The sequence below is a fragment of the Bos indicus x Bos taurus genome, chromosome 23 (genome assembly GCF_003369695.1).
Source record: "Bos indicus x Bos taurus breed Angus x Brahman F1 hybrid chromosome 23, Bos_hybrid_MaternalHap_v2.0, whole genome shotgun sequence".
In the NCBI taxonomy this organism is placed as follows: Eukaryota; Metazoa; Chordata; class Mammalia; order Artiodactyla; family Bovidae; genus Bos; species Bos indicus x Bos taurus.
In genome coordinates, this window is record NC_040098.1 from 30,266,131 (window position 1) to 30,288,708 (window position 22,578).

The 22,578-nt window shown below is 38.6% G+C and overlaps 2 protein-coding genes and 1 pseudogene across 2 annotated transcripts; all 3 read right to left on the reverse strand.

The window, feature by feature from the left end:
• Positions 1 to 5,877: 5,877 nt before the first annotated feature.
• Positions 5,878 to 6,792, reverse strand: LOC113881203 (olfactory receptor 12D2-like). Its single transcript, XM_027524039.1, has one exon. The coding sequence runs from the start codon at positions 6,790 to 6,792 to the stop codon at positions 5,878 to 5,880; it is 915 nt and encodes a 304-aa protein (XP_027379840.1).
• A 3,790-nt stretch (positions 6,793 to 10,582) lies between these two features.
• LOC113881138 lies at positions 10,583 to 11,508 on the reverse strand (annotated as a pseudogene).
• Positions 11,509 to 19,460: 7,952 nt separating this feature from the next.
• On the reverse strand, positions 19,461 to 20,387 carry LOC113881204 (olfactory receptor 12D2-like). Its single transcript, XM_027524040.1, has one exon. The coding sequence runs from the start codon at positions 20,385 to 20,387 to the stop codon at positions 19,461 to 19,463; it is 927 nt and encodes a 308-aa protein (XP_027379841.1).
• Between the last annotated feature and the right edge of the window lie 2,191 nt (positions 20,388 to 22,578).

The following is a 22,578-nucleotide window of genomic DNA, read 5'->3' on the forward strand; positions in this document are numbered from 1 at the left end:
ATGGGAACCGGAGTCCTCCTGCTGAGAATTTTCTCATCCAGACAATAATATTTTGAGAGAGAGCATTGCTATTTAAATAGTCCCAGCATCACAGGTTGTACAATGTTTGTACCACTAGATTATTAAATATTGAAGTTACATGGTGCTTGTGGACCGTTACTCAAACACTTTTTAAAAATTAGATTTATCAATATTTTTCTTTCTTCCAGGGATTCAGAGCATGTTGCCAGCCTACCGTCTTCTCTAATAACACTTGTGGTTTATCATCCTAGGATCTAACAGAGAGTCAATTTTTAAATAGTCCACTACGCTGCTTTTTCTTAACAAAGTAAGAACTCATTTGATGTACTTAAGAGAAATAAACAAAGAGAGAAGAGTAGGAGCTCTAAGGAAATTGAATTAGAGATGCAAACCATGGAATGCTTTCTATAAAAAGGATACATTTTAAGTTTGGGAAATCCTTGAAAGGAGAAGAAAAAGATTTGATGTGACTAGAATTAAAAAGTGAATTCAGTAGGGAACTTTTTTAGCAATCCCATGGGATTCTCACCCTTATAGCTAGAAAAAATTTTGAGTAAATATCTAACCATTATTTCACCTTTATTGAAGGCTGGCTTCCAGGTATTCAGAGTAGCTTTCCTTGATAACCATGAATGTTTTTATATTATTAAACTTTATCACTCCTGCTTAAGAGATGCATGATATGCCAAATATCATTTTTGGTTCTCTACCCTCAAAACAAAATTATTTCAAAAATCCTTGGGGAAGAGAACCATTTCCTAACATCTAAAGATAATAGTAATCAGACTTTATGTACCAAATGATTTATTTCACTGCATCCTGAATATTTAAAGATCACATATTTACTCTGGAGAACACTTAGAGAAAGGCAATAAAAATGTAGGCAGTAAAGAGCCTTCATAATCCACAGACACAATGGGGAGTCCATCATAAGATAGGAAACTAGCCCGAAATCCTGGGCATTCAACTTCAATACTAGCAAGAAGGCAGACAATAAGTGCAACTCCCCAGCCTGTCTCCTGGCTCATTCTCCTACCTGTTTGAGTGTTCAAGTTCACCGCTAAGAAAGCTTACCAGGTTGACACTCCTGTAAAGTAAATAATAGAAAAACATTGAGAAAAATAAAGAGTAAAAATATATTTGAAGGGACAACTTATATTGGGACAAAGTATATAAGCTCTTCATCTTCCAAAACCTCTTCTTTCTGAAATTCTGCCTGTCTTTTATGTCCCACAGATCTTCAGACAAACCCTGAGAGAGAATATCCCAGGGGTTTGGGAGGCTCTTTCTATACCTGCAGTATGAGAGAATTCTCCTTGGGGATCTCCTGTCTTGAGTTCCATTTTTGTTTTTTTTCAGCATTCTAATTTTCTTTCCTTACTGTACTTCTTTCTTAGTTTAAGAATCACAGACAGTATAGGTCTCAATGGCCTACGTTTTCTTTTTTTCCCCCAAACTTTAAACTTTCTATTTTTAATTGGAGTATAGCCAATTAACAATGCTGTGGTAGTTTCACATGAAGAGTGAAGGGACTCAGGTCATACAAGTAAATGTATCCATTCTTCTCTTCCAAATTCCCCTCGCATCCTGGCCGGCACATAACACTGAGTTCCGTGTGCCATGCAATAGGTTCTTGTTGGTTATACATTTTAAATATAGCAGTGTGTACACAACCATACCAAAGTCCCTAACTATCCCTTCCCCTGGCACCTGTAAGTTCATTTTCTAAGTTTGTGAGTCTCTTTCTGTTCCAGAAGTAGCTTAATTTGTATCATTTCTTTGAGAGTCCACTTACAGGGGATGTCATATGATACTTCTCATTCTCTGACTTACTTCACTTAGTATCGCACTCTCTAAAATATTCTTTCACTTCCTGGGACAGAGGTATGGATACACTTTCTCATCTTGGGGACTGCTCTGGGAGAATTCTATATAAAATGGAAGGAAATTGGGCCATGACAGTTAAGGAATGAGTGCCAGTCACATCCTATTGATCTGCACAGAAAGATGATTATCGTTTAGGTATTCTACTCATTTATTATTGTGGTTCTATGGAATGCAAACGAGAGGAATGAGGAGAAGCGGTATTGCTTTTGTTCCTTCTGAGTCTGACACTTCACTGTTGGTGTTTTTTTAAAAATTTGATTTGTTTATTTTTGGCCGCACTGAGTCTTCACTGCTGTGCGCGGCCTTTCTCCAGCTGCTGTGAGCCCAGGCTACTCCCTCGTTGTGGTGCACGGGCTTCTCATTGTGGTGGCGTCTCGGGTTGCAGAGCATGGGCTCTAGAGGATGCGGGCTTCAGTAGTTGTGGTTCGCAGGCTCTAGAGCTTGGGATCAAGAGTTGTGGCGCACGGGATTAGCTGCTCAGCAGCATATATGATCTTCCTGGACCAGTAATCAAACCCGTGTCCCCTGCATTGGCAGGCAGATTCTTAAGCACTGGAACACCAGGGCTCTTGTACTGTTGGTATTAACACACAAATATTTTTTTTTATTTTGGTGTCCCAGACCTCACACTTCTCCCTAGGAGAATGAGGCTGATATCGCCAATGTGTCTTCTTCACTTCTTGCTCTCTGCTTTAGTAGTAGTATCGTATCTGCTTCATCCAAGGAGTATCTATATGCAATCCAACATCTATCCAGGCTTTCTAATTGCCATTACAAATGCAATGTACTTTGTCCACCTTTCAATTGTGTTTCATTTTTGCCAAAGTTCATAATATATTCATCACATTAATAATTTCTTAATTATTAATTTCATCAGCAGCTTAACAGGCTCACTGTCTCTACCCTCAATTACTAATGCCCATGCCATCAGCATCCATGCCATCGGCATCTGAAATATATTTTGAAAAGATAAGTGTATACATATAGCTGATTCATCTGGCTGTACAGCAGAAACTAATACAACATTGTAAAGCAATTATACTCCAATAATAAAAAAATCTGCATTCAAGGAGAGCCACCATTGTGGCTCCTTTCCAGTCTCCTTGGCTGGTTACTGCTCTTCCTCCTTATTATCCACTTTTGTGCGTCTCCTCTTCTCTGTCTTCTAGTTCTGTGCTTTATATATCTATAAACAGATAACTCTCAAGTTATACTTCTAATTTCAACTTATTTTCCTAACTCTGGCTTACATATTTAACTTCCAACTAGGCAGTTCTACAGTAGCTGTCTTAACCATTAAGATATTTTCTTTCAGCTGGCTTGATTTACATACTGCATTGGAAACAGATACACAAATCAAATAGACTGTCAACCTTATGCAGTCCACCAAGTGCAGAACTTGAACTCTCTATAGTCCACTTTGAAAGCTGATCCATTTGCCAAATGACAGCTTCAACACTTGCCTCTGGCTACCCCAATCTCTATAAACAATGACCTTGGAATTCTCCAATCTATCCAATGATACTGGTGAGTAGATGGAAAGAGCAAAGGAGCCAGGGCCTTGGAATACACTGATGAGACCAGGTAAAAATAATGTAGTTTAGAAGCTGGGCATTATCAATCTTCATCTCTCTTGAACCAGAAGGATTTTGAGGAATAAATCATTTTGGCCTTAGAGGTCAGTTCCCAGAGTTACTCATTAGAGAAAAACCTGGAGGAATTTTTTCTTGAGAAAATTTCCTATAGATAGGGCTGAGGAATAAAATCAATAAACAGGAGTCTAACACTGATTTGGACATAAAATCAGAAAGATTACTTAAAACTCACAATTTCTGTTTAGTCACTGCCCTGTCTCCTTATATAAGAATAGCTCGAAGTGACTGCCATACGGTCATAACACATTATATGTGTCTTTTTATTTTTATTGTTCTGAGAACATTTGTCATACAAATACACTGAATTTTAACAAAGTATTTCATTCATCTGTTGATAAAGTCATCTCAGTTGAGACCTGAAACATTAGAGTCAGTGCTTTTCTGTTGTCCTTTCCCCAATTTCTGAATTACCGAATAATGCAGTTTAATTAAATAGGTGTTTAACCATCTGTGTTTAGGGTGACAGCGTGTCATAGAGCAATAGGTACCATGTGCTCCTCTACAGTTTACAGCCTCTACGAAGCTTGGATTATGTCAAAAATTCTGTTCAATAGAAATTCTGTCCTAGACAGTGCAGGATGTAAGATGCCTTCTTCCACACACATTCTTTTCTAAACAAAATTGGAATCAAAAGACCAAATAAGGTAGAGTTGGAAGATGGAAGAACCATGTGAGTTAAGGTTAGAACCAAATTTCTTGGGTTTACAAAAGTGAATGTAAAAAATTTGAGCAGTCTGTCTGTGATCTCAAAATATCCTTTTATAGTCTTATCTGTCTGTATCTCTATTTTATTTATTTATTATTCCTATTTTTTAATTTATTGACTGTGTTACCTATTTTGTGAGATCTTAGTTCCCCAACCAGGAATTGAACCTGTGCCTTCAGCAGGGAGTCCTAAACACTGGACACCAGGGATTCTGTATCTCTAAATAGTTGTAAGTATCGGCACCCACCATGGTTTCAGATTCAGTGGCACATCTAGAAACGTAGAAAGTGAGGAACATAGTGATTCTTGCCTATTAGCCTCCAAACATACTTCAGCAATTACTATTTAATAACTTTCACTTAGTATAGCTTGGTGACAGGTAAGGAAAGCAAAACAAAATTTTTATGAATTCTTTATATTTCACTGGAAATACATCATATTATATCACATTACAATCTGCAAAAATAATATAGAAATCAAAGAACAAAATAAATGATAGGGAAAGTTTTGAAGCTCAATGTTCATGACCAAAAATTGAGGGGAAGATAACATGCTAAACGCTAAAAATGTATTCCTGAGATTTTTTTCAAACTGACTATACTTTTACCAATATTTTACAGTAATCTTTGACAGGTTGTCAGTTGACTTATAATGCATCTTTGCAGTCAGAGTTCACAAAACTCTAGATAAATCATTGGTTACTTTACCTCTGTTAACTAGAACTAACAGCAATAGTTGTTTTAATTACTTGCCTCCCCGCTTAGAGAAAAAGAAATCACGACATACTGATTAAAAATGCCCTTTCACTCATGTATGAGTTAATATTTACTTTTCCATTTTTGCCCATGATCCTAAATTCAAATCCTTGAAGTATAATGGCACAATAATTTTATTGTTCACATTATAATATGTTAACTTGCAGGAAACACACAGATAAACTGGCCTAAGCACTTTCCAGCTATACAATGTATGAGTAACTGAGGCAAATTTCTGTACCTGATTTTATTTAAGAGCACAAACATGACAGATCATTTGTATCAACCAATATCTCCCAAACAAATTCAGCTTTCAGATTCCATGGAGAGTGTACATATGTTCAAATTTCCCTTATATTACCTAGAAATGCATTGTTTAACACAACTTACTGGACTTTTTCATTTATTTTTTCTTTATACTATTCCTTCTGTTTCATAGGCTTCTCAGGTAGGACTAGTGGTAAAGAACCACCTGCTAATGCAGGAGACATAAGAGATGTGAGTTCAATCCCCGAGTCTGGAAGACCCCGTGGAAGAGGAAATGGCAACCCACTCCAGTATTCTTGCTTGGAGAATCCCATGGACAAAGGAGCCCAATAAGGTACAGTCCAAGGGTCGCAAAGAGTCAGACACAACTGAAGCAACTTAGCACACACGCACTCTGTTTTACAAAGAGTAAACAATTTGAGAAGCAGCATAAACTTGCTATGGAGAAGGCAATGGCACCCCACTCCAGTACTGTTGCCGGGAAAATCCCATGGATGGAGGAACCTAGTAGGCTCTCGAGTTTCTCATTACCTATTTATTTATGCCTCCAAAGAGTTCTTCAGATATCTTCAAGTCAGAGCCTCCTTCACATCACCCTCCTCAAGGTCCCTTTTACTTCCTTGTTCCTCAAAGTATAGATCAGTGGATTTAGCACAGGAGTGACCACACTGTACATAATGGCAATGATCTGATCCTGATCCATGGAGCTACTTGAGGCTGGATGAATGTAAACAAAATCAACAGGGACAAAGAAGAGAACAACTACCGAGAAATGGGAGGTACACGTAGACAGTGCTTTATGAAGCATGCTGCAAGAATGGGTCTTGAAGAAAAGATAGACAATAATATAGAAATAGGACAGGAATGTTAGAAAGAATGAGCCCATGGCAATGGTGCCTGTGACAGTATTGAGCAGCCACTTATTGAGCTCAACGGTCCCACAGGCCAATTCCAGCCATGGCTTAACATCACAGAAGAAGTGATGGATATGGTTGGAACCACAGAAGTTTAAGCGAGAGGTCATTACTGAGTGCAGCAGGGCATGGAAAAAACCAGTGATCCAGTCAGTGACAGCCATCTGGATACAGACTTGATGATTCATGGTAAGAGTATAATGAAGTGGTTTACAGATAGCCACAAAGCGGTCAAAGCCCATCATGGCCAGCAACATGGACTCTGTGCTGCCCAGGAAGTGGAAGAAATGAAGCTGGCTTATGCATCCCAAGAAAGAAATTGTTTTGTGGGTAGAGAGGAAGTTCCCCATCATCTTTGGCAGAGTCACTGTGAAGTAGCAGATATCCAGACATGACAGGTTTCCCAGGAAAAAATACATAGGAGAATGGAGTCTTGAATCAGAGATGACAACCATCAGGATAGCTCCATTTCCAGCCAAGCTGACAATGTAAGTTGCAAGGAAAATCACGAAGAGAACAGGCTGCAGTTCCTGGATGTCTGTCACTCCCAGGAGGAGAAATTCAGTGACTGAGGTTATATTCAGCATCACTTGAAAGAAAAGAGAAAATAACATATGGAATGCTATCTCTGATGGGAACCAGTTTCCCGCAGCTGAGGATTTTCCCATCTAGACAATAATATTTTGAGGAAGAGCAGTGATGTTTTAAATAGTCTGAGCATCACAGATTATAAAATATTTGGACCACTAGATTATTAAATATTAACATTATATGCCATTTATGGACTGTTACTCAAACACTTTTGTTTTTTATTTGACATATCTTTTCAAATATATATATACCTCTTTTCAAGAGAAAATCTTTTCTTTTTTCCAGGGATTCAGAGCAAATTGCCAGCCTACCATCTTTTCTGATAAAGACTTGTCTTTTCTCATCGTAAGATCTAACAGAGGGTAAATTGTTAAGCTCTCCACCACACTACTGTCTCTTGACTTAGTACAAAATCATTTGATGGGTTTTTAACCTAAGAAAAATTGACAGTGAGGGAATAATAAGAGCTATAAAGAACTCTGAAGGAGATGTAAACATTAGAGTGCTTGCTATTAAAAGGAATCATTCAATATTTGGGAAACTCATGAAAGGAGAAGACAAAGATATGATGTGACTAGAATAAAAAAGTGAATTTAGTAGGGAACATTTCTAGAAATCCCATGAGATTATCACCTTTAAATGTAGTGAGAATTTTGAGAAATTATTTGATGTTAATACATGTTTATCGAAGGCTGGCTTTAAGGAATTAAGAGTAACTTTCCTTGATAGCCATGTATATATTGTATATGGTTAAACTTAATCATTCTTGGTTATGGTACACATATGCCAAGCATTGCTTTTGGTTCTCTTCTTACAAAACAAAATTGTATCACAAATTCACTTGGGGTAAAAAACTTCTTCCTAACGTTTAAAAAAAAGAGCAATCAGACTTTCTGTACTAAATACTTATTTCACTGCATCCTGAATATTTATCAACTATATATTTACTTTGAAAAATATCTAGAGATATGGCAATAAAAATGTAGCTAGTAAAAAGTCTTCGTAATCCACAAACACAATATCCATCATAAGATAGGAATTCAGCTCTAAATCCTTGGCATGTAAATTTAATACAGACATGAAGACAGAGAAGGTGGGCAACTCTCCAGCCTGTCTCCTGGTTCATTCTCCTACCTGATTGACTGCTCAAATCCACAGTTAAGAAGGCTTCTCAGGTTGACATTCCTGAAAAGTAAATAGTAGAAAAAATTTTAAATGAATAGAGTAGAAAAGTATTTGACATGATAGCTTATATTGGAATTACAGTATAAGATCTTCACCTGCCGAAACCTCTTCTTTCTAAAATTTTGCCTGTCTTTCATGATCCACAGATCTTCAGATACACAAACCCTGTGAGAGAGTGTCCCTGGGGTTTGGGAGGATTATTGAAAGAATAAACAAGTTACCTTTCTATACTTGCAATATAAGAAAATTCTCCTTGGAGGATTCCTATCTTGAGTCCCATTTTTTTCATTGGTCCTATTTTCTTTCCTTATTATGTTTCTTTCTCAGGTTCAGAACCATAGACAGTACAGTTTCAAGAGCCTCAGGAATTCTTAAATTACTTTTCATTTCCTGGGACAGAGAGATGGATATACTTTCTCATCTTGGGGACTTCCCTGGAAAAGCTTTGTATAAAATGCTAGGAAATTGGGCAATGACAGTTAAGGAATGAGGGCCAGTCATATCCCATGGATCCATACAGAAAGATGATTATCTTTTAAATATTCTACTAATTTTTTACTGTGGTTCTATGGAAAACAAAAAAAAGAAAGAGGGAGAAGTAGTATTGCTTTTGTTCTTTCTAAATCTGACTCTTCAAAGTTAGTAATAATGTTAAAATGTTTTCTTTAATTTTGGGATCCCCAAAATTCTATTTCTCTCTATGAGAATGAGACTTGTCTCTCCAAAGTATCTTCACTTCTTGCTGTATCATTTGTGTTCAGTTGCTCAAGTCATGTCTGGCCCTTTAGGCCCCAATGGACCCAGCAGTCTCCTCTGTCCATGGGATTTTCCCAGCAAGAACACTGGAGTGGGTTGTCATGCCCTCCTCCAGGGGTCTCTCTGACCTAGGGCTCAACCCTGCCTTTCCTGCATTGCAGGCAGTTTCCTTACCTGCTGGGCCATTGGGGAAGCCCTGCTGTATCTTTGGTGCAAAAGTAATTGCGGTTTTTGCATTGTTGTTTGATATTGTAATGCATTCTTAAATTAGTGTCCTCAGCTGGTAAAGAATCCACCTGCAATGTGTGAGACCTGGGTTTGATCCTTGGGTTGGGAAGATACCCTGAAGAAGGGAAAGGCTACCCACTCCAACAGTCTGGTCTGGAGAATTACAAATAGATAAACACTTATCATTGGGAATTTTTAGTTGTATTCAATTTTTTCTTCTATAAAAGTATTATTTATATTCAGAATTTACCTTGATACATTCTTTATGGATTGATTGCTGTGCCTAACACATTGATATTTTAAAAATTATTTAAAGCTGAATGCACTTTACTTTTTCATTTTAACGTTTAATGTAGAAAATTTTAAACATTCAGAAAAATGCAGACAGTGGTGTAAAACCCTCCTGTAGCTATCACCCTGCTTTGACATCAATATTTTTCCAATATTGTGCCAAATATCTAGATTTCCTTTTTTTCTGGAATAATTTAAAGAAAGTTTTAGACATTGTGTATGTATTGTTTTATATAAACTATGCAATCATTCATTTCAAATGTAAATATTTATTATACTCTCAAATTTATGAAGACATTTTTATAAAACATAACCACCATGCCATTATGATACTTCCCACAATTATCAACATAGCACAAAAACACAAAGAAGTAGAAGATTCTGTAAAATGAGGTATTGAAAATGAAAAAATGCATAGAATCAGTTTCCAATCTCTTATTCATGGTGATAGTACTGGAAGTATTGATGGGGAAAGAGCTGAAGATGGTAATTTGTAACGTGATGCTAATGACAAAAAAATGATACTGACTATAGTAAAGCTGATGGTGAGAATCTTCATTATTAAACCAGTGATAGCCATGGAAATGATGGTCAAAATGGTGGTAATGATGAGAACAGATGACTAAGTTTCAATACTATTAGTGTTATAAGTCAACTTTAAAGAACAGCTCATCCAATCCACTGTTAAGTATACTATATTTAGCTAATATACCTCATTATATATATTATAATATAATATTTATGGTATTCATATATATATATATATGAGAAGGAAATGGCAACCCACTCCAGTATTCTTGCCTGGAGGATACCATAGACAGAGGAGCCTAGAGGGCTACAGTCCATGGGGTTGCAAAAGTCCTGCACGACTTAGTGACTAAACCACGACAACCTGAAGTGGGCTTCCCTAGTGGATCAGACTGCCTGCAAATGCAGGAGACCCAGATTCGATCCTTGGGTCAGGAAGATCCTCTGGAGAAGAGAATGACAACTCACTCCAGTATTTTTGCCTGGAGAATTCCATGGACAAGTGGAGCCTGATGGGCTACAGTCCATGGGGTCACAAAGAGTTGGACACAACTGAGTGACTAACAATTTCACTTTGATATATTACTGATATATTTTGATATAATAATATAGATAATATATAATATATAAACCTAGAGCTAGCAGTTAAAGTGGGTTCTAACAACTAGTTCTCCTAATTTCTATTTAGTGTTCTTTATGCTATAGCATATCTATACTGTGCAATAGCCTCACTTTATCAGTGTGGTGGTGAACAGTGTGATTTTTATCCCCCAAAACACTTGTTTCTTGGAATTATTCCTAATGCCATGAGCTTTCTATGCCCAGAACCCTTTTCAGGAAACTCTCCACATCCTTATTTCTTAGACTATAAATGAAAGGCTTGAGAGTGGGGGTGACCAGGGCATACGTGACAGCAGCACCCATCTCCCCAGAGGCATGAGAAGCTGACGGGGACTTCAGGTAGGTGGCAAAGACCGAGCTGTAGAAGAGGGTGACCATGGAGAGGTGGGAGCTGCATGTGCCAAGGGCTTTCTTTTTGCCCTGTGCTGATGGGACCCAAGCTACAGCAAGGAAAATATGGGCATAGGAGCTTATGATGCAGGGAAGAGGGCTGATTCCCAAGAGTCCTGTCAAAACCATCGTCAGGTCCTCATTGAGGTGGGTATCAGAGCAGGAAAGTCTAAAGAGTGGTCTGAAATCACAGAAAAAGGGGGGAATTTCTTGATTACTGTAGAATGAGAGCTGGGATAGCAACAGGGCATGGACAAGAGAGATAGAGTGTGCCACTCCCCATGACTCACCCACCAGCAGTGCACATCTGCAAGGAGTCATTAGGAGTGCATAGTGCAGGGGATGGCAGATGGCAGCATAGTGGTCAATAGCCATGGCAGTCAAAAGCAGGTTGTCCATATCAGCAAAAACTGCAAAGAAATTTAACTGGGCCAGACAATCAGAGAAGGAGATCAATCTGCTGCTGGTCCACAAAGTCTCCAGCATTTAGCGGGCTGTGGTGGTAGTGAAGCAGAGGTCGACCAGGGAGAGCTGGCTGAGGAAGTACATGGGGGTGTGGAGGTGGATATCAGCACCAATAGCCAGCAGCAGTAGGGAGTTTCCTAAGAGACTCAGCAAGTAGAGGGCCAGGAAGAGACCAAAGAGGAGCTGTGGTTTGTCTGGGTCATTGGACAGTCCAAGAGGCCAAAGTCAGGGTTCTTACTGCAGTTCATTTCAGGTCTTGATTGGTTACAAGAAAAGAATCAGTATGAAGAGAATTCACTACAGTTAGCTAGAACCTTGGATCCTTTCTCTTGGCAATGGGTTTTACTTATACCACCAATGTGAAGAATGGATAAACAACTAAAATAGCAATGGGGAGGACAAGGGTTGTACCTCACAAAAGATGGTCAAATTAAGGAGACATCAAGGTAAGAGAATGAAAGAAACCACAAAGACATCCTGGAGTTACGAACGCATAACGAGTTTTCTTAATAAAATTTTGTGTGATTGGTATTTAACTACTTGCTTGTGGATCTGTTTTCTTCTCAAGATCATGAGTCTTTCAAGGCAGAAGTGATGTTTCAGTACTTAGCTCAGTGGCTGGCACATAGAAGGGGCTCAATAAATACTCCCACCCATACTCACAGTGACTATTCTAGTTCAAGGTTTGTGACTAGCTGGAGAACTGTTATCCTCCTAACTATTTTAACATGGATCTTGCCCCATCCAATATGTTTTCCATACTGTAATTAGTGAGATCCTTTAAAAAAAAAAATCTCATGTCACTTCTTTATTTAAAAATTGATCTCTACCCATGGAACTCTGCTCAAAAATATGTGGCAGCCTGGATGGGATGAGAGTTTGGGGGAGAATTCACACAAGTGTATGTATGGCTGAGTCTGTTTACTGTCCACCTAAAAGTATTACAACATTGTTAATTGGCTATAGTCCAGTATAAAATAAAAAGTTTAAAAAAGAAAGTGAAGAAAATAAAATATATAAGTAACAAGGATACATTGTATAGCACAAAGAATTACAGCCATTTTCCTGTAATAACTTTTAATGAAGCATAATCTGTAAAAAATACTGAATTACTATGCTATACACCTGAAACTACTATAATTATTCAGTTCAGTTCAGTCGATCAGTCGTGTCCGACTCTTTGCGACCCCATGAATCGCAGCATGCCAGGCCTCCCTGTCCATCACCAACTCCTGGAGTTCACTCAGACTCACGTGCATCGGGTCAGTCATGCCATTCAGCCATCTCATCCTCCGTTTTCCCCTTCTCCTCTTGCCCCCAATCCCTCCCAGCATCAGAGTCTTTTCCAATGAGTCAACTCTTCGCATGGGGTGGCCAAAGTATTGGAGTTTCAGCTTTAGCATCAGTCCTTCCAGAGAACAGCCAGGACTGATCTCCTTTAGGATGGACTGGTTGGATCTCCTTGCAGTCCAAGGGACTCTCAAGAGTCTTCTCAAATACCACAGTTTAAAAGCATTAATTTTTCAGTGCTCAGCCTTCTTCACAGTCCAACTCTCACATCCATACATGACCACTGGAAAAACCATAGCCTTGACTTGACCGACCTTTGTTGGCAAAGAATGTCTCTGCTTTTCAATATGCTATCTAGGTTGGTCATAACTTTTCTTCCAAGGAGTAAGCGTCTTTTAATTTCATGGCTGTGGTCACCATCTGCAGTGATTTTGGAGCCCCCCAAAATAAAGTCTGACACTGTTTCCACTGTTTCCCCATGTATTTCCCATAAAGTGATGTGACCAGATGCCATGATCTTCGTTTTCTGAATGTTGAGTTTAAGCCAACTTTTGCACTCTCCTCTTTCGCTTTCATCAACAGGTTTTTTAGTTCCTCTTCACTTTCTGCCATAAGGGTGGTGTCATCTGCATATCTGAGGTTATTGATATTTCTCCTGGCAATCTTGATTCCAGCTTGTGCTTCTTCCAGTCCAGCATTTCTCATGATGTGCTCTGCATATAAGTTAAATAAGCAGGATGACAATATGCAGCCTTGACGTACTCCTTTTCCTATTTGGAACCAGTCTGTTGTTCCATGTCCGGTTCTAACTGTTGCTTCCTGAACTGTATACAAATTTCTCAAGAGGCAGATCAGGTGGTCTGGTATTCCCGTCTCTTTCAGAATTTTCCATGGTTTATTGTGATCCACCAAAAGGCTTCGGTATAGTCAATAAAGCAGAAATAGATGTTTTTCTGGAACTCTCTTGCTATTTCGATGATCCAGCAGATGTTGGCAATTTGATCTCTGGTTCCTCTGCCTTTTTCTCTAACCAGCTTGAACATCTGGAAGTTCACAGTTCACGTATTGCTGAAGCCTGGCTTTAGAGGAATGCAAATCAAAACTATAATGAGGTATCACCTCACACTTGTCAGAATGGCCATCATTAAAAAGTCTGCAAATAACAAATTCTGAAGAGGGTATTGGGAAAAGAGAATTGTCCTACATTGTAGATGGGAACATAAGCTGGTATAACCATAATGAAAAACCATATGAAGGTTTCTCAAAAAACTAAAAATAGAGCTGCTATAGCATATATGATTCAGCATTTCCACTCCTGGGCATATACTCAGACAAAACTATGATTCAAAAAGATGCATGCTCCCTTATGTTCATAGCAGCAGCACTATTTACAATAGCCAAAACATAAACACAACCTAAAAGTCCATGGACAGATGAATGGATAAAGAAGATGTGTTTTATAAACTTACATATATTATCATACTAGGTGAAGTAAGGATGAGATGGTTGGATGGCATCACCGACTCAATGGACATAAGTATGAGTGGACTCTGGGAGATCATGAAGGACAGGAAAGCCTGGCATGCTGCAGTTCATGGGGTTGCAAAGAGTCAGACATGACTGAGTGACTAAACAGCAACAAAAGTGAAGTAAATCAGAAAGAGATAAATACCATATGATACCACTTATATATGAAAAACCCTAACACGTCTGACAAAGCTCATTTGGTTTTGAGCTTCATGTCACCAGCTTCAACTCGCACCACAGTCAATTATCATGTGCTCCCAGCAACACTGTCTGCACTGCATTGCCTTGTATGGACCACGTTCCTTCTCATCATTCTGAGTCAGCTCTTTCTCATCCGTCTAACCTTGGTTCTATTGGTGACTTCTTTAGGAAAGTCTTCTGTGTCCTCTTTGACAAAGACAACCCTTCCTGTCTAGGCTCTTGGTCAATTGTTGAAATTGTAATATGGAGGATGTAATTACATTTATTTTGTTTAAATATTTAAGTTATTTAGTTAATGTTGGTCTCCCTAACAAGGTTTTCCTCTCTTGTGTATCTCTAGTGCTTGGAATGCTAAATATGGTATTTGTCAGAAAATGGATAAATTGGTTAATGAAAAGTGAAGGCAGGAGAGGACGATACATTATCTTCTTTCAAAAGTCCTCTTCCATTTTAAGAATAAAACTTTTTACCAACAAAATATTGTTGTAGCAACATGGGTTGGAAACATTGATCCATCTAATTCCTTCATCCATCAACTTTAGACCAATGGCTAGAAATTTCATTTCCTATAAAATGTCCTTTATTTCAGATGCTTTCTCACCTTAAATTGTTATCCTTTTTGAGCTTTCTCTAATCAACTCACTTCCAGTTAGTTTCATGTTTCATCAGCAGCTTAACATGCTTCATTGTTTCTACTCTAGTAACTAAAATCCATGCCATAGGCATCCATGCCATCAGCATCTAAAATAAATTTTGAAGGGATATGTGCATACATATAGCTTATTCACATTTGTGTACAGCAGAAACTAATACAACATTGTGAAAGAAAGTGAAAGTGAAGTTGCCTAGTCATGTCTGACTCTTTGTGACCCCGTGGACTGTAGCCTACCAGGCTCCTCCATCCATCAGATTCTCCAGGCAAGAGTACTGGAGTGGGTTGCCATTTCCTTCTCCATGGAATCTTCCCAACCCAGGGATTGAACCTGGGTCTGCTGCATTGCAGGCAGACACTTTACCCTCTGAGCCACCAGGGAAGTCCATTGTAAAGAAATTATATTCTAATTTAAAAAAAATCTGCATTCAGGAGACCCACCATGTAGACTCCTTTCCAGTCTTCTTGGCTGGTTACTGCTCTTCTTCCTTATTATGTACTTCTGGCCATCTCCTCTTCTCTGTCTTCTAGTTCTGGGCTTTATATAGCTATAAACATATAATTTTCCAAGTATACCTTTAATTTCAACTTATTTTCCTATCTCTAGACTTACATATTTAACTTCCAACTAGACAGTTCTACAGTAGCAATTTAACACTTTAATATATTTTCTTACAGATGGCTTGATTTATGTACTGCATTAGAAACAGATACACAAAACATTATGCAGTCCATCAAGTGCAGAACTTGAACTCTCTGTGGTCCACTTGGAAGGCTGATCCCATTACTCCATTTGCCAAATGACGTCTTCAACTCCTGCCTCTGGCTTCCCTAATCTCTATAAACGGTGACCTTAGAAATCTTCATTCTATCCAATGATATTGGTGAGTGGATGGGAAAGAACAAAGAATCCAGGGCCTTGGCATACATTGATGAGACTGGGCAAAGGTAATGTAGTTTAGAAGCTGAGCATTATCAATATTTGTCTCTTTGGGGATCAGAAAGATTTTGGCAGCAGAAGAAATCATTTTGGCCTTAGAGACAGTTCCTAAAGTTACTCATTAGAAAAATACCTGGAGGAATTTTCTGTTGAGAAAATTTCCTATAGATAGGTTTGAGGAATGAAATCAACAATTAAACAGAAGTCTAACATTGATTTGGACATAGAATTAGAAAGATGACTTAAAACTCACAATTTTGTCTAGTCACTGCCCTCTCTCCTTATATAAGAATAGTTTGAAAAGACTAACATACAGCCATAACATGTTATATGTGTCCTTTTGTTTTTATTTTTCTGAGAACTTTTGTCATACAAATATACTGAAATTTAACAAATAATTTCATACACCTGTTGATAAAGTCATCTGAGTTGAGACTTGAAACATTAAACAGAGTCAGTGATTCTCTGCTGTACTCTTACCAATTTCTGAATCACTGAATTATGCAATTTAATTAAATAAGTGTTTAACCATCTGTGTTATAGTGTGTCATGCAGCAATAGGTAACCGTTTTCTCTTTTATAATTTACAGCCTCCATGTATGTTCAGTCAGTCAGTTCTGTTGCTCCATCATGTCCAACTCTTTGAACCCTGTTCACTGCAGCATGCCAAGCTTCCCTGTCCATCACCAACTCCCAGAGCTTACTCAAACTCATGTACATCCAGTCGGTGATGCAATCCAACCATTTCATCCTCTGTCATCCCCTTCTCCTCCTGCCTTCAATCTTTCCCACCATCAGGGTCTTTTTCAATGACTCAGTTCTTCGCATTGGGTGGCCAAAGTATTGGAGTTTCAGCTTCAGCATCAGTCCTTCCAATGAATATTCAGGACTGATTTCCTTTAGGATTGACAGGCTTGTTCTCCCTGAAGTCACAAGGACTCTCAAGTGTCTTCTTCAACACCACAGTTTAAAAGCATCAATTCTTTGGTGCTCAGCTTTCTTTATAGTCCAACTCTCACATCCATACATGACTACTGGAAAAACCATAGCTCTGACTAGACGGACCTTTGTTGGCAAAGTAATGTCTCTGATTTTTAATATGTTGCCTAGGTTGGTAATGGCTTTTCTTCCAAGAAGCAAGCGTCTTTTAATTTCATGGCTGCAGTCACCATTTGCAGTGATTTTGGAGGCCCTCAAAATACAATCTTTTACTGTTTCCATTGTTTCTCCATCTATTTGCCATGAAGCGACGGGACCTGATGCCATGATCTTAGTTTTTTGAATGTTGAGTTTTAAGCCAAGTTTCTCACTCTCTGCTTTTACTTTCATCAAGAGGCTCTTTAGTTCTTTACTTTCTTCTATAAGGGTGGTGTCATATATGCATCTGAGGTTATTGATATTTCTCCCGGAAATCTTGATTCCAGCTTGTGCTTCACCCAGCCCAGCATTTCACATGATGTACTCTGCATATAAGTTGAATAAGCAGGGTGACAATACCCATGTATATTGGATTACTTAAAAAATTCTGATCAATAGGAATTCTAGTCTGAGATAGTTCAGACTAGGTATAAAATGCCTTCTCCGCATACATTCTTTTATAAACAAAACTGGAATTAAGAGACCAAAGAAGATAGAGTAGGAAGATGGAAGAACTATATGAGCTAGGTTAGAATCAAATTCTTTGCTTTATAAAAGTGGATGTAAACAATTTGGATGGTCTGTTCATGAACTCAAAATATCCTTTTATAACTTTTCAGTCTGTATCTCTATTATTTATTTAATAGTCTTATTTATTTATTGGTTGCACGGCCTGGCTTGTGGGATCTTAGTTCTCCAATCAGGCATTGAACCTAGGCTCTTGGCAGCGAAAGTGCAGAATGCTAACCACTGGACACCAGGGAATCCTATATCTCTAAATAGTTGGGAATGCTGGTATCCACTATAGTTTCAGGTCCAGTGACACTTCATGGAACATAGAAAGTGAGGAACATAGTAATTCTTGTCTATTAGCTCCAAAAATACTTCTGCAAAGAAAGCTGAGTGCCAAAGAATTGATGTTTTTGAACTGTGGTGTTGGAGAAGACTCTTGAGAGTCCCTAGGAATGCAAGGAGATCCAACCAGTCAATCCTAAAGGAAATCAGTCCTGAATATTCATGGGAAGGAATGATGCTAAAGCTGAAAGTCTGATACTTTGGCCACCTGATGCAAAGAACTGACTCATTGGAAAAGATCCGGATGCTGGGAAAGATTGAAGGCAGGAGAATGGGATGACAGAGGATGAGATGATTGGATGGCATCACAGAATCCATGTACATAAGTTTGAGCAATTTTTGGGAGCTGGTGATGGACAGGGAACCTTGAGTGCTGCAGTCCATGTGGTCGCAAAGAGTCGGATATGACTGAACGACTGAACTGAACTGAATTACTATTCAATAGCTTTCACTTAGCATAAATTTGGTGATAGGTAAGGAAAACAAACTTGATGAATTCTTCATATTTCACTGGTATTATATCATATTATATCACATTACAATCTGTGAAAATGAGTATAGAAATCAAAAATAAAATAAATAATAAGGAAAAATTTTGAAGCTCAATTTTCTATGACCAGAAATTGAAGGGAAAATAACATATCAGTGGGCAAGAAAGATATTCTTGAGATTGTTTTCATGCTGCCTCCATTTTTAGCAATCTTTTGGTAATCTTTTACAGGTTGTCCATTTGAATTTTAAAGCATCTTTGGAGTCAGAGTTCACAATTTATCTCTGTTAATTAGTACTCAAAGCATTATTTGTTTTAATTACTTACTTGCTTCCTTGCTTGGAGAAAAAGAAATCATGATATACTCCTAATATGAGTTAACATTTATTTTTCTAGTTGAGTAACCCTAGCCCTACACTCAAATTCTTAAAATAAAACAGCATAACAACTTTATTGTTCACTTTATAATATGTTAATTTACAGGAAACATGCAGATTAATAAGCCTTAGTATTATCCAACTGTATAATATATGCATATTTGAGGCAAATTTCTCTATCTGATTTTATTCAAGAACACACAAGAATACGTAACCAAATAGTTTTATCAACTTATATCTCCCACACAAATTCAACATTAAGATTCCAACGGGGCTTCCCTAGTGGCTCAGTGGTAAAGAATCTGCCTGCCAATGCAGGAGACACTGGTTTGATCCCTGATCCAGGAAGATCCCACATTCCATGGAGCAATTAAGCCCACTTGTGATAACAGGAGAAGCCACTGCACTGAGACACCTGAGCACCATGACCTGAGAGAAGCCCCCACTCGCCGAAACCAGAGAAAAGGCTGCCACAACAATGAAGACTCAGCACAGCCAAAAAAAAAAAAAAAGATTTTGTGGATAGTGTCCTATTTATTCAAGTTTCCCTTACATTACCTTGTCACACACTGTTAACACAACTAGACTGGAGTTTCCCATTTATTTTTCTTTATATAATGCCTTCTGTTTCACAAACAGTATACAATTAGAAAAGCAGTCTAATTTCACATCTCAACTTTCTCATAGCCTTTTTATTGATGCCTTGGAAGAATTCTCTAGATTTCTTAGGGTCAGAGTCTCCTTCTGATCACCCTCCTCAAAGCCCCTTCTACTTCCTTGTTCCTCAAAGTATAGATCAGTGGATTTAGTACAGGAGTGATCACACTGTACATAATGGCAATAATCCGCTCCTGGTCCATGGAGCTACCCGAGGCAGGACGAATGTAAGTGAAAACAACAGGAGCATAGAAAAGAACAACTACCATGAAGTGGGAGGCACACGTGGACAGTGCTTTATGGAGCATGCTGCAAGAACGGGTCTTGAAGAAAAGATAGATAATAATGTAGAAATAGGAGAGAAGGGTTAGAGAGAATGGGCCCATGGCAATGGTCCCTGTCACAGAATGAAGTAGCCATTCATTGAGGTCAGTGTTTCCACAGGCCAACTCCAGCAATGGCTTAACATCACAGAAGAAGTGATGGATATGGTTGGAACCACAGAAGTTTAAGCGAGAGGTCATTACTGAGTGCAGTAGGGCATGGAAAAACCCAATGATCCAGATAGTGACAGCCATCTGGGTACAGACCTGATGATTCATGATAAGAGTGTAACGAAGTGGTTTGCAGATAACCACAAAGCGGTCAAAGGCCATCACGGCCAGCAACATGGCCTCTGTGCTACCTAAGAAGTGGAAGAAATGAAGCTGGCTTATGCATCCCAAGAGAGAAATTGTTTTGTGGATAGACAGGAAGTTCTCCAGTACCTTTGGCAGAGTCACCGTGGAGTAGCAGATATCCAGACATGACAGGTTTCCCAGGAAAAAATACATAGGAGAATGGAGTTTTGGATCAGAGATGACAACCATCATGATGACTCCATTCCCAGCCACATTGACAATGTAAATTGCAAGGAAAACCACAAAGAGAACAGGCTGCAGTACTTGGATGTCTGTCACTCCCAGGAGGAGAAATTGAGTGACTGAGGTTTGATTCAGCATCACTTGAAAGAAAAGAGAAAATAACATATGGAATGATATCTCTCATGGGAACCAGAGTCCTGCAGCTGAGGATTTCCCATCTAGACATTAATATTTTGAGGGACAGCATTGTTGTTTTAGGGCTTACCTAGTGGCTCAGTGGTAACGAAGCAACCTCTAAATGCAAGAGACATGGATTCAACTCCTGGGTCAGGAAGATCCCCTGGAGGAAGAAATGGCAAATCTCTCCAGTATTCTTGCCTGGAAAATTTTGAGAACAGGGGAGTCTGGAGTGCTACTGTCTATGGGGTTGCAAAGAGTTGGACATAACTGAGCACATACACAAAGTTTGGGAAACCTGTGAGTGGAGAAGAAAAAGATTTGATGTGACCTCAATAAAAAAGTGAATAAACTAGGCAACATTTCTAGGGATCCCATGGGACATTCCCCTTTATAGCTAGAGAATATTTTGAGAAATCATCTAAACTTTATTACACCTTTACTGAAGGCTGGCAGCAAGGAATTCAGAGTAGCTTTCCTTAATAATCTTGTGTATTTTGTATATTGTGAAACGTTATCACTCCTGCTTAAGATACACATGGTATGCCAAACATTATTTTTGGTTCTCTACCCACAAAACAAAAGTGTATCAAAAATCATTTGGTGGAAAAAACCTTTTCCTAACGTATAAAGAAAACAGCAGTCAGATTTTCTGTATTAAATAATTTATTTCACTGTATCTTTAGAGATTACTCATTTACTTTGATGAACGTCTAGAGGTATGGCACTAAAATGTAGGCAGTAGAGAGCCTTCATAATCCACCAATACAATGTCCATCATTAAATGGGAAACCAACTGTAAGTTCTCTGTATGTAAATTTAACACTAACAAAAATCAGAGACTATGGGCAACTTTGAGCCTGTTTCATTCTCCTACCTGATTCTGTGTTCAAATTTATAGTTAAGAAAGTTGACCAGGTTTACACTTCTGAAAAATAAACAGTAGAAAACTATGAAAAATAAAAAGTGGAAAAATGTTTGAAGTGATAGTTTATGTTGGGATTATAGTATAAGCTCTTCATATTCCAAAACCTCTTCTTTCTGAAATTCTTCCTTTTGTTTATGATCCATGGTTCTTTAGATATATAAAGAGGGTGACACCTGAGAGAGGGTGACACATGAGAGAAGGTGTCCCCTGGGTTTGAGAGGAGTATTGTAAGAATAAACAAGATACCTTTCTATACCTGCAGTATAAGAGAATTCTCCTTGGGGAATTCCTATCTTGAGTTCCATTTTTTTCATTTTTCCTCTTTTCTTTCCTGTTTCTCTCTTAGTTTCAGAACCACAGTCAGTACAATTCTCAGTGGCCTCAAATTTTCTTAAATTATCTTTCATTTCCTGGGACAAAGGTATGGATACACTTTCTCATCTTGGGACCTGCGTTGGAAAAAGTATAAAATGGAAGGAAATTGGGCTATGACATTTAAGGCATGAGGGTCAGTCATATTTCTTTAATCCATACAGAAAGTTGATTATCTTTAAATATGCCCCTCATTTATTACTGTGGCTCTGTGGAAAATAGAGGAATAGGGAAAAATAGTAGTGCTTTCTTTTCAATCTGACTTTTCACTGTTGGTATTAACACTAAATTATTTCCTTTAATTTTGAAATTCCCAAGCTCACATTTCCCTCTAGGAGAATGAAGCTGGTCTCTCATTGTGTATTTTTCAGTTCAGTTCATTCACTCAGTTGTGTCCGACTCTTTGCGACCCCATGTTTACAGCACACCAGGCCTCCCTGTCCATCACCAACTCCCGGAGTTCACCCAAACGGATGTGCATCAAGTCGGTGATGCCCTCCAGCCATCTCATCCTCTGTTGTCCCCTTCTCCTCCTGCCCCCAACCCCTCCCAGCATCAGAGTCTTTTCCAATGAGTCAATGCTTTGCATGAGGTGGCCAAAGTACTGGAGTTTCAGCTTTAGCATCATTCTTTCCAAAGAAATCTCAGGGCTGATCTCCTTCAGAATGGACTGGTTGGATCTCCTTGCAGTCCAAGGGACTCTCAAGAGTCTTCTCCAACACCACAGTTCAAAAGCATCAATTCTTTGGTGCTCAGCCTTCTTCACAGTCCAACTCTCACATCCATACATGACCACTGGAAAACCCATAGCCTTGACTAGACGGACCTTTGTTGGCAAAGTAATGTCTCTGC